General features: G+C 36.9%; 1 protein-coding gene across 1 annotated transcript in view; it reads right to left on the bottom strand.

Moving 5' to 3' along the window:
• The window catches only part of HEPH (hephaestin), a 79,213-nt gene that overhangs the window by 50,813 nt on the left and 16,128 nt on the right, over positions 1–12,272 (bottom strand). The window contains exon 9 of the mRNA XM_057538239.1: positions 281–412. Within this exon, the coding sequence (XP_057394222.1) occupies positions 281–412 (132 nt within the window). The remainder of the gene's footprint in view (positions 1–280; positions 413–12,272) is intronic.

Below are 12,272 nucleotides of genomic sequence, written 5' to 3'. Positions count from 1 at the left end.
TGAATGAAGTTTATTTATTTTATAATTTTCCATGTTTATCAAAATTCCATAATACATGTGTCATTTTTATAATCAGAATATATTTAAATATATTTAAAAGTAGTTGTCTCTTATTGATCCCAGCTCTGTCTCACTAAAATATCATACATTCATTCAACAACATCCATCCATGGCAGTTAATTCTGCCTTCTTTTCTCTCTTTCCTTCCCTTATTTATTTGTCCTCTAGAGGTACCTGTTATTATCTGCAGCCCACATTACTTGAAACCCTGCCTGCTCACCATCATTGTACACAGTTCCCTCGGAGTCTTTCTCATAAAAGACCCCATGAGGCTGTATGCTGAATGGCTGGGAGGCACGGTTGTAGAAGATCACCTGGATGGTGTCACCCACCTCAGCCCGGATCACTGGCCCTGGAAAATGGGAAGGAGAGACAATGGTAATGAAAACAGGATGATCAAGTAGGATGGAAATAGGAGAGGGAAGAAAAGAAAAAAGAAGTGAAAAAGATAGAGAACTTTTTCCTCTGCAATAATAAGAATAATCTTCTTCAAGTATATTGCAATTTACAGTTATAAAAAGCACTTTAAAGTCTACCATCTCATTTTGATCTTCAATCACCATTCTAAGGTATACAAGGCAGATGATATCTTCATTTTTCAGATGAGGAAACTGCAGCTCAGAGAGTTGTAATTGATCTGCCCAAATTCAAATGACTGATTAGGAAGAGAACCAGGTCCTGAAGCCAGGGTTTTCTCCTACTCCACTGTCAGGTCCAATCCCATTTCCCCAGTTCCCACAACTGCATTTCCTGGTAGAACTCAACTAAAATTCTGAGCTTGTCTCAATCCTAAACTGAATTGAAACAGATGAAATTATTATAACTTCTAGTCAGGTCCTGGACTAGGTAGTCTAGCCATGACTTCTACACTTACCTTTCTTCCACTACCTACCACATCTAACCTAGCCTGGACCACCTTTGAGATCAACAAGAAATACCAAGACAATACCTTGAGTACTTATGGTGGCTCTAACCCTAGTTCAGGTTTTCTGGCTTAGTTTTTATTCAATTGCTACTCCTAATGCTGCACCTCTGTACAAAGACTAGGAACCAATACCCCACTTACAATAATGGAAAAAACAACTGTACAAAAATAAGCAAAGAAATGAAGACAAACCACACAATAGACCAACTAGATATATACAGAACACTCTACCCAACAAGAACAGAATACACATTCTTCTCAAGTGCACAGAGGACACGTTCCAAGATAAACCATAAGTTAGGCCACAGATTAATCTCAATAGACTTAAAAATATATCATACAAAGTATTGTCTCCATCCACAATGGGATAAAGTAAGAAAACAATAACAGAAGGAAAACTGGAAAATTCACAAAGTTGTGGAAATTAAGCAACAAACTTTTAAACAACCAGTATACCATAAAAGAAATCATATGGGGAACTACAAAATATGTAGAGGAAAATGAAAATGAAAATGACCACACAACATACCAAAAGATGAGAGGTAGTAAAAGCAGTGCTAAGGGGGAAACTTATACCTATAAACACATTTAAAAAACAAGAAAGTTCACAAACCAACAACCCAACTTTACAACTTAAGGAACTAGGAAAATAAAAGCTAACAAAACCCAAAGCTAGCAGAAGAAAGGGAATTATAAAGATTAGAGCAGAAATAAATAAAATAGAGAATAGAAAAACAATTTTAAAAATCAATGAAAATGAATATCGAGAACCTTCAAGATGGTGGAGGAGTAAGACGTGGAGATCACCTTCCTTCCCACAAAACATCAAAAATACATCTACACGTGGAACAACTCCTACAGAACACCTACTGAATGCTGGCAGAAGACCTCAGACTTCCCAAAAGGCAAGAAACTCCCCATGTGCCTGGGTAGGGCAAAAGAGAAAAGGGGAAAAAAAGACAAAAGAATAGGGATGGGACCTGCACCTCTGGGAGGGAGCTGTGAAGGAGGAAAAACTTCCACACACTAGGAAGCCCCTTCACTGGCAGAGACAGTGGGTGGACAGTGGGGAAGATTTGGAGCCATGGAGGAGAGCACAGCAACAGGGGCACAGAGGGCAAAGCAGAGAAATTCCCACACAAGGATCAGTGCTGACCAGCACTCACCAGCCAGAGAGGTTTTTCTGCTCACCCACTGGAGCAGGAGGGGGCTGGGAGCTGAGGCTCAGGCTTCAGAGATCAGATCCCAGGGAGAGGACTGGGGTTGGCTGCATGAACACAGCCTGAAGGAGGCTAGTGCACCACAGCTAGCCAGAAGGGAGTTGGGAAAAAGTCTGGAACTGCCTAAAAGGCAAGAGACAATTGATTCGGGGTGTGTGAGGAGAGGAGATTCAGAGCACCGCCTAGATGAGCTCCAGAGATGGGCGTGAGCTGCGGCTATCAGCACAGACAGCAGAGGCGGGCATGAAACGCTAAGGTTGCTGTTGCAGCCATCAAGAAGCCTGTGTGCAAGCACAGGTCACTATCCACACACACACACCTCCCCCCCAGGAGCCTGTGCAGCTCACCACTACCAGGGTCCCAAGATCCAGGGACAACTTCCCTGGGAGAACAAACGGTGTGCCTCAGGCTGTTGCAACGTCACGCCGACCTCTGCTGCCTTAGGCTCGCCCTGCATTCCGGACCCCTCCCTCCCCCTGGCCTGAGTGAGCCAGAGCCCCCTAATCAGCCAATCCTTTAACCCCATTCTGTCTGGGTGGGGAACAGACGGCCACAGGAGACCTACATACAGAGGCGAGGCCAAAACGAAAGTTGAACCACAGGAGCTGTGCGAACAAAGAAGAGAAAGGGAAATCTCTCCCAGCAGCCTCATGAGCAGCAGATTAAATCTCCACAATCACCTTAATGTACCCTGCATCTGCGGAATACCTGAATAGACAATGAATCATGCCAAAATTGAGGTGGTAGACTTTGGGAGCAACTGTAGACTTGGGGTTTGTTTTCTGCATCTAATTTGTTTCTGGTTTTATGTTTATTTTAGTTTAGTATTTAGAGCTTATTATCATTGGTAGATTTGTTTATTGATTTGGTTGCTCGCTTCCTTTTTTTTAATATATATATTTTTTCCTTTTTCTTTTTTTGTGAGTGTGTATGTGTATGCTTCTTTGTGTGTGTTTGTCTGTATAGCTTTGCTTTTACCATTTGTCCTAGGGTTCTTCTGTCTGTCCGTTTTTTGTTTTTGTTTTTGTTTTTGTATAGTTTTTAGCGTTTGTTATCATTGGTGGATTAGTTTTTGGGTTTGGTTGCTCTCTTCTTTCCTTCTTTTTAAAATTATTTTTTACTTTTTATTTTTAATATTTTTTTCTTTTAAATATTTTATTTTATTTTTCTTTCTTTTATTTTTTCTCCCTTTTCTTTTGAGCTGACTGGCTGAGAGGCTCTTGGTGCTCCAGAGTGAGCCTCTGAGGTGGAAGAGCCAAGTTAAGGATATGAGTCTACCAGAGACCTCCCAGCCCCACCTAATATCAAAAGGCGAAAGCTCTCACATAGATCTCCACCTCAATGTTAAGACCCAGCTCCACTCAAGAAACAGCAAGCTGCAGTGCTGGACACCCTAGGCCAAATAATTAACAGGACAGAAACACAACCCCACCCATTAGCAGAGAGGTCACCAAAAATCATAATACGTTCACAGACACCCCAAAACACACCACTGAACGTGGTCCTGCCCAGCAGAAAGACAAGATCCTGTCTGATCCACCAGAACATAGGCACCAGTGCCCTCCACCAGGAATCCTACACAACCCACTGAAACAACCTTACCCACTGAAGGCAGACACCAAAAACAATGGGAACTACAAACCTGCAGCTGGTGAAATGGAGACCCCAAACACAGTAAGTTAAGCAAAGTGAGAAGACAGAGAAATACACAGCACATGAAAGAGCAAGGTAAAAACCCACCGGACCAAACAAATGAAGAGGAAATAGGCACTCTGCCTGAAAAACAACTCAGAGTAATGATAGCAGATGATCCAAAATCTTGGAAATACAATGGAGAAAATACAACAAACGTTTAACAAGGACCTAGAATACTAAAGAGCAAACAAACAATGATGAACAGTGCAAAAAATGAAATAAAAAATTCTGTAGAAGGAGTCAATAGCAGAATAACTGAGACAGAAGAATAGATAAGTGAAATGCAAGATAAAATAGTGGAAATAACTACCACAGAGCAGAATAAAGAAAAAAGAACAAAAAGAATTGAAGACAGTCTCAGAGACCTCTGGGACAACATTAAACGCATCAACATTCAAATTGTAGGGGTCCCAGAAGAACAAGAGAAAAAGAAAGGCACTGAGAAAATATTTGAAGAATTATAGTTGAAAACTTCCCTAATATGGGAAAGGAAAGAGACAATAAAGTCCAGGAAATACAGAGTCCCATACAGGATAAATCCAAGGAGAAACACGCCAAGACATATTAATCAAACTATCAAAAATTAAATACAAAGAAAAAATATTAAAAGCAGAAAGGGAAAAGCAACAAATAACATATAAGAAAATCCCCATAAGGTTAACAGCTGATCTTTCAGCAGCAACTCTGCAGGCCTGAAGGGAGTGACAGGATATATTTAAAGTGACGAAAGGGAAAAAACTACAACCAAGATTACTCTACCCAGCAAGGATCTCATTCAGGTTTGATGAAGAAATTAAAAGCTTTACAGACAATCAAAAGTTAAGAGAATTCAGCACAACCAACCAGCTTTACAACAAATGATAAAGGAACTTCTCTAGGCTGGAAACACAGGAAAAGGAAAAGACTTACAGAAACAAACCCAAAACAATTAAGAAAATGGTAATAGGGACATACATATCAATAATTACCTTAAATGTAGATGGATTAAATGCTCCAACCAAAAGACATAGACTGGCTAAATGAATACAAAAACAAGACCCATATAAATGCTGTCTACAAGTGACCCACTTCAGACCTAGGGACACATACAGACTAAAAGCTAGGGGATGGAAAAAGATATTCCATGCAAATGGAAATCAAAATAAGTTGGAGTAGCAATAGTCATATCAGACAAAATACACTCTAAAATAATGACTACTACAAGAGACAAGGAAGGACTCTAGATACTGATCAAGGGATCAATCCAAGAAGAAGATATAACAATTGGAAATATTTATACACCCAACATAGGAGCAGCTCAATACATAAGGCAAATGCTAACAATCATAAAAGGGGAAATCGACAGTAACCCAAAAATAGTAGGGGACTTTAACACCCCACTTTCACCAATGGACAGATCAACGAAAATGAAAATAAATAAGGAATCACAAGCATTAAATAATACATTTAACAAGATGGATTTAATTGATATTTATAGGACATTCCACCCCAAAACAACAGAATACACTTTCTTCTCAACTGCTCATTGAATGTTCTCCAGGATAGATGATATCTTGGGTCACAAATCAAGCCTTGTTAAATTTCAGAAAACTAAACTCATATCAAGTATCTTTTCTGACCACAACTCTATGAGACTAGATATAAATTACAGGAAAAAATGTGTAAAAATTACAAACACATGGAGGCTAAACAATACACTACTTAATAACAAAGAGATCGCTGAAAAAATCAAAGAGGAAATCAAAAAATACCTAGAAGCAAATGACAATGAAAACAAAACCACCCAAAACCTATGGATGCAGCAAAAGCAGTTCTAAGACGGAAACTTATAGCAATACAATCCTACCTTAAGAAACAAGAAAAATAAACAACCTAACCTTACACTTAAAGCAATTAGAGAAAGAAGAACAAAAAAAACCCCCAAAAATTAGCAGAAGGAAAGAAATCATAAAGATCAGATCAGAAATAAATGAAAAAGTAGTGAAGGAAATGATAGCAAAGATCAATAAAACTAAAAGCTGGTTCTTTGAGAAGATAAACAAAATTGATAAACCATTAGCCAGACTCATCAAGAAAAAAAGGGAGAGGACTCAAATCAATAGAAGTAGAAATGAAAAAGGACAAGTAACAACTGACACTGCAGAAATACAAAGGATCATGAGAGATTACTACAAGCAACTATATGCCAATAAAATGGACAACCTGGAAGAAATGGAGAAATTCTTAGACATGCACAACCTTCCGAGACTGAACCAGAAAGAAATAGAAAATATAAACAGACCAATCACAAGCACTGAAATTGAAACCATGATTAAAAATCTTCCAACAAAGTCCAAGACCAGATAGCTTCAAAGGCAAATTCTATCAAATATTTAGAGAAGAACTAACACCTATCCTTCTCAAATTCTTCCAAACTATAGCAGAGGGAGGAACACTCCCAAACTCATTCTACGAGGCCACCATCACCCTGATACAAAACCTGACAAAGATGCCACACACACACACACACACACACACAAATACAGGCCAATATCGCTGATGAACATAGATGCAAAAATCCTCAACAAAATACTAGCAAACAGAATTAAACAGCACATTAAAGGGATCATACACCGTGAACAAGTGGGGTTTATCCTGGGAATGCAGGATTCTTCAGTATATGCAAATCAATCAATGTGATACACCATATTAACAAACTGAAGGATAAAAATCATATGATCATCTCCATAGATGCAGAAAAATCTTTGACTAAGATCAACATCCATTTATGATAAAAACCCTCCAGAAAGTAGGCATACAGGAAACTTACCTCACCAAAATAAAGGCCATATATAACAAGCACACAGCCAACATCATTTGCAATGGTGAAAAATTGAAACCATTTGGACTAAGATCAGGAACGAGACAAGGTTGCCCACTCTCACCACTATTACTCAACATAGTTTTGGAAGTTTTAGCCACAGCAATCAGAGAGGAAAAAGAAATAAAAGGAATCCAAATCGGAAAAGAAGAGATAAAACTGTCACTGTTTGCAGATGACATGATACTGTACATAGAGTATCCTAAAAATGCCACCAGAAAACTACAAGAGCTGATCAATGATTTGGTAAAGTAGCAGGATGTAAAATGGAGAGATATACCATATTCTTGGAATGGAAGAATCAACATTGTGAAAATGACTATACTACCCAAAGCAATCTACAGATTCAATGCAATCCCTATCAAACTACCAATGGCATTTTTCACAGAACTAGAAAAATTTTTTCACAATTTGTATGGAAACACACAAGACTCTGAATAGCCAAAGCAATATTGAGAAAGAAAAACCAAGCTGGAGGAATCAGGCTCCCTGACTTCAGACTATATTACAAAGCTACAGTAATCAAGACAGTATGGTACAGGCACAAAAGCAGAAATATAGATCAATGGAAGAGGATAGAAAGCCCAGAGATAAACCCACGGACATACGGTCACCTTATCTTTGACAAAGGAGACAAGAATATACAATGGAGAAAAGACAGCCTCTTCAATAAGTGGTGCTGGGAAAACTGGACAGCTACATGTAAAAGAATCAAATTAGAACACTCCTTATCACCATACACAAAAATAAACTCAAAATGGATTAAAGACCTAAATGTAAGGCCAGACACTATAAAAGTCTTAGAGGAAAACATAGGCATAACACTCTGTGACATACATCGCAGCAGATCCTTTTTGATCCACTTCCTAGAGAAATGGAAATAAAAATAAAAATAAACAAATGAGACCTAATGAAACTTAAATGCTTTTGCACAGCAAAGGAAACTATAAACAAGACGAAAAGACAACCCTCAGAATGGGAGAAAATATTTGCAAATGAAACAACAGACAAAGGATGAATCTCCAAAATATACAAGCAACTCATGCAGCTCAACAGCAAAAAACCAAAACAACCCAATCTAAAAATGCGTAGAAGACCTAAATAGACATTTATCCAAAGAAGATATACACATTGCCAACAAACACATGAAAGGATGCTCAACATCACTAATCATTAGAGAAATGCAAATCAAAACTACAATGAGATATCACCTCACAACAGTCAGAATGGCCATCATCAAAAATCTACAAACAATAAATGCTGTAGAGGGTGTGGAGAAAAGGGAGCCCTCTTGTGCTGTTGGTGGGAATGTAAATTGATACAGCCACTATGGAGAACAGTATGGAGGTTCCTTAAAAAATCTAAAACTAGAACTATCATATGACCCAGCAATCCCACTACTGAGCATATACCTTGAGAAAACCATAATTCAAAAATTGTCATATACCACAATGTTCATTGCAGCACTATTTACAAAAACCAGGACATGGTATCAACCTAACTATCCATCGATAGATGAATAGATAAAGACGATGTGGCACATATATACAATAGAATAATACTCAGTCATAAAAAGAAACGAAATTGAGATATTTGCAGTGAGGTGGATGGACATAGAGACTGTCATACAGTGTGAAATAAGTCAGAAAGAGAAAAACAAATACCATATGCTAACAAATATATATGGAATTAACAAAAATGGTTCTGAACCACTTAGGCGCAGGAGAGGAATAAAGACACAGACCTAGAGAATGGACTTGAGGACATGGGGAGGTAGATGGGTAACCTGGGTGAAGTGTGAGAGTAGCATGGACATTTATACACTACCAAATGTAAAATATATAGCTAGTGGGAATCAGCTGCATAGCACAGGGAGATCAGCTCGGTGCTTTGTGTCCCCCTGGAGTGGTTGGATAGGGAGGGTGGGAGGGAGATGCAAGTGGGAGTGGATATGGGGATATATGTATACATATAGCTGATTCAACTTGTTATACAGCAGCAACTAACACAACATTGTAAAGCAATTATACTCCAATAAACATGCTAAAAAAAATCAATGAAACCAAAAGTGGTTCTTCAAAATGGTCAACAAAATTGAAAAATCTTTAGTTAGATGGAGTAAGAAAAAAGTACAGGAGACTCAAATTGCTAAAATCAAAAATGAAATTGGGTTCGTTACTACTGATTCTACAGAAGTAAAGAAAAAAACGTTTATAAGAGATTATATTAAAAAATTATAAGAAATATTATTGAAAAGATTATAATTTGTTTGTAAACCAACAAATTGGAAAACCTAGATAAAATAGACAATTCCTAAAACAGAAAACCAACCAAGACTTAATCATAATGTAATAGAAAATCTGAAAGACCTATAAAGAGATTGAATCAGTCATCAAAAATCTGGGAACTAAGAAAAGCCCTGGACCTGATGGCTTTACTCGTGAATTCTACTAAACATTTAAAGAACTAATACCAATTCTCAAATGTTCCCAAAAAAAACTGTAGAGGAGGGAATACTTCCTAAATCATTCTATGAGGTCAGCATTACACTGATATCAAAGCCAGGCAAAGATATTACAAGAAAACCACACACCAATATTACTTATGAACACTGATGTAAAAATCCTCAATGAAATACTAGTAAAACAAATTCAGCCACATATTATAAAGATTACACTGTAAAGTAATTATACTCCAATAAAGATGTTAAAAAAATAAATAAAAATACATTCAATTCTAAAAAAAGCAAAAAAAAAAAAAAACAATTACACACCATGACTAAGTCGGTTTTATTCCTGGAATGCAGGAATGTTTCAACATATAAAAATTAATCAATATAACATACTATGTTAACAAAATGAAGGGAAATAATGATCATGTTGATTGATGCAGAAAAAACACTGGACAAAATTCAACACCTTTTAATAATTAAAAAAAGAAAATCCAGAAACTAGGAATAGAAGTAGTCTACTTCTACATAATAAAAGCCATATATGAAAAACCCACAGGAAACATCATACTTGATGTTGAAAGACTAAAAAGTTTTCCTCTGAGATCAGGAAAAAGCAAGGATGCCTGCTTTTACCACTTGTATTCAACATATTACTGGGACTTCTAGCCAGATCAATTAGTCAAGAAAAAGAAATAAAAGATATCCAAGTTGGAGATGAAGAAGTAAAATGATCTCTGTTTGCAGATGATAAGACCTTTATCATACTTATTTAGAAAATCTTAAAGTGTCCCAAAAAAACTGTTAGAATTAATGAATTAGGCAAAGTAGTAGGATACAAAATCAACACACAAAAGTCAGTTGCACTAACATTGAAAAATCTGAAAAAGAAATTACAAAAGCAATTCCATTTATAATACCATGAAAAAGAATAAAATACTTAGAATTTATTTAACCAAGTTGTGAAAAACTTGTAGAATGAAATCTACAAAACATTGCTGAAATAAAATAGACATAAAAAATGGAAACACATTGCATGTTCATAGATCAGAAGACAGTATTGTTAAAATGTCAATATTACCTATAGATTCAGTGAAATTTCTATCAAAATCTCAATGATGATTTTGAAGAAGTGGAAAAACCCTTTCTAAAATTCATATGTAATCTCAAGGGACTCCAAATAGCAAAATAATCTTGGGGGAAAGAGAACAAACTAGAAAACATCACATTTCCTGTTTTTAAAACTTACTACAGAGCTATGGTAATTAAAACAGTGTGATACTGGCATAAAGACAGACATATAGACCAATGGAATAGTATAGAGAGCCCAGAAATAAACCCTGTCAGATATGAGGATAGTCTTTTAAACAAATGGTGCTGGGAAAACTGGATTTCGATATGCAAAAGAATGAAGTTGAACCCTTACCTAACACCATATGCAAAAATTAAATAAAAGTAGATCAAAGATCTAAATATACCTAAAACAATACAACTCTTGTCAGTAAACATAGGGCAAAATATTCAGGACACTGGATTTGGCAATGATTTCTTGGCTATGACACCAAAGACACAGGTAACTAAAAAAAATAAACATATTGTATTTCATTAAAAAAATTTTTAAGTGTGCATCAAAAGACACTACAAACAGAGTGAAAAGCCAGCACACAGAATGGGAGAAAATATTTGCAAATCATACATCTGACAGGGGATTAATATCCAGAATATATAGAGAACTCCTAAAACTCAACAACAAAAAAATAATCCAACTAAAGGTGCGCAACGGACTTGAATAGACATTTTTCCAAAGAAGATATACAAACGGCCAATGGGCACATGGAAAGATGCTCAACGTCACTAATCATCAGTGAAATGCAAATCAAAACTACAATAAGCCAACTCCTCACGCCCATTAGGATGGATACTATGAAAAAATTAAGTGTTGCCAGGGATGTGTAGAAATTGGAACACTTATGCACTGTTTGTGGGATTGTAAAATGGTGGAAAACACTGTGGAAAACAGCATGGTGGTTCTTCAAAAAATTAAAACTAGAATTACCATAAGACCCAGCAATTCCATTTCTGTGTATATACCCAAAGTAATTGAAAGCATGTCTCAAAGAGACATTTGTACACCCATATTCATAGCAACATTATTCCAAACAGCTAAAATGTGGAAGCAAACCAAGTGTCCATTGATAGATGTGTGGATAAGCAAAACTACAATGGAAATTCTGCAAATACTACAACATGGATGGACCTTGAGGACATTATTCTAAGTAAAATGTCAGTCACAAAAAGACAAATATTGTAAAATTCCACTGATATGAGGTACTTAAGGTAGTCAAAATCATAGAGACAGAAAGTAGAATGGCGGTTGCCAAGCACTGGGGGGAGGGAAGAATGGGTAGCTATTTTTTAATGACTATAGTGCTTCAATTTTACAAGATGAAAAGAGTTATGGAGATGGATGGTGGTGATGGCTGTGCAATGCTATGAATGCATTTAATACCATTGAACAGTGTATTTTAAAATGGTTAAGATGGCAAATTTTATGTTATGCATATTTTACCACAATAAAATATTGAAGAAAAACAGGGCTGGGGACAAATACTGAATACCAGCTAATGATAGCTCCTTACTACTCGCCACCCACCCTCTTTCCCAAACCCAGGTGGGTTTCTGCTCCTTATATCTCCCTATCCAGCTAATGAAACAGCAATTGTCCATGTTCAGATCTCCTAAAATCAGCTGGCACACACCTATCCCCAGAATATGGTCCATTACATTATTTCATTTTCAAAGTTTTCTCCCATCTGATCTATATTATTTCCTGCTCTACTAAGTGACTAAGCCACACCCAACCTTCCTATAGTATTTCAGTGCTATACTGTGCTTTAGGCCTTCTAGATACCTTCTCTAAGGTCAGGCCCTAAGCTTTGTTCCACATCCCTCACCATAGCAAGCATGTGTGCATGTCATGCCAATCTGCTCCTGATCCTGTATTGCCAAGAACATGAACAGTCTTACTGCCTCATATAGCCCTTCAGAAATACACCTAGAGAA

The sequence above is a fragment of the Balaenoptera acutorostrata genome, chromosome X, assembly GCF_949987535.1.
Source record: "Balaenoptera acutorostrata chromosome X, mBalAcu1.1, whole genome shotgun sequence".
Classification (NCBI taxonomy): domain Eukaryota; kingdom Metazoa; phylum Chordata; class Mammalia; order Artiodactyla; family Balaenopteridae; genus Balaenoptera; species Balaenoptera acutorostrata.
The sequence above is the reverse complement of the archived record's forward strand: the minus strand, read 5'-3'. Positions and strand labels throughout refer to the sequence as shown.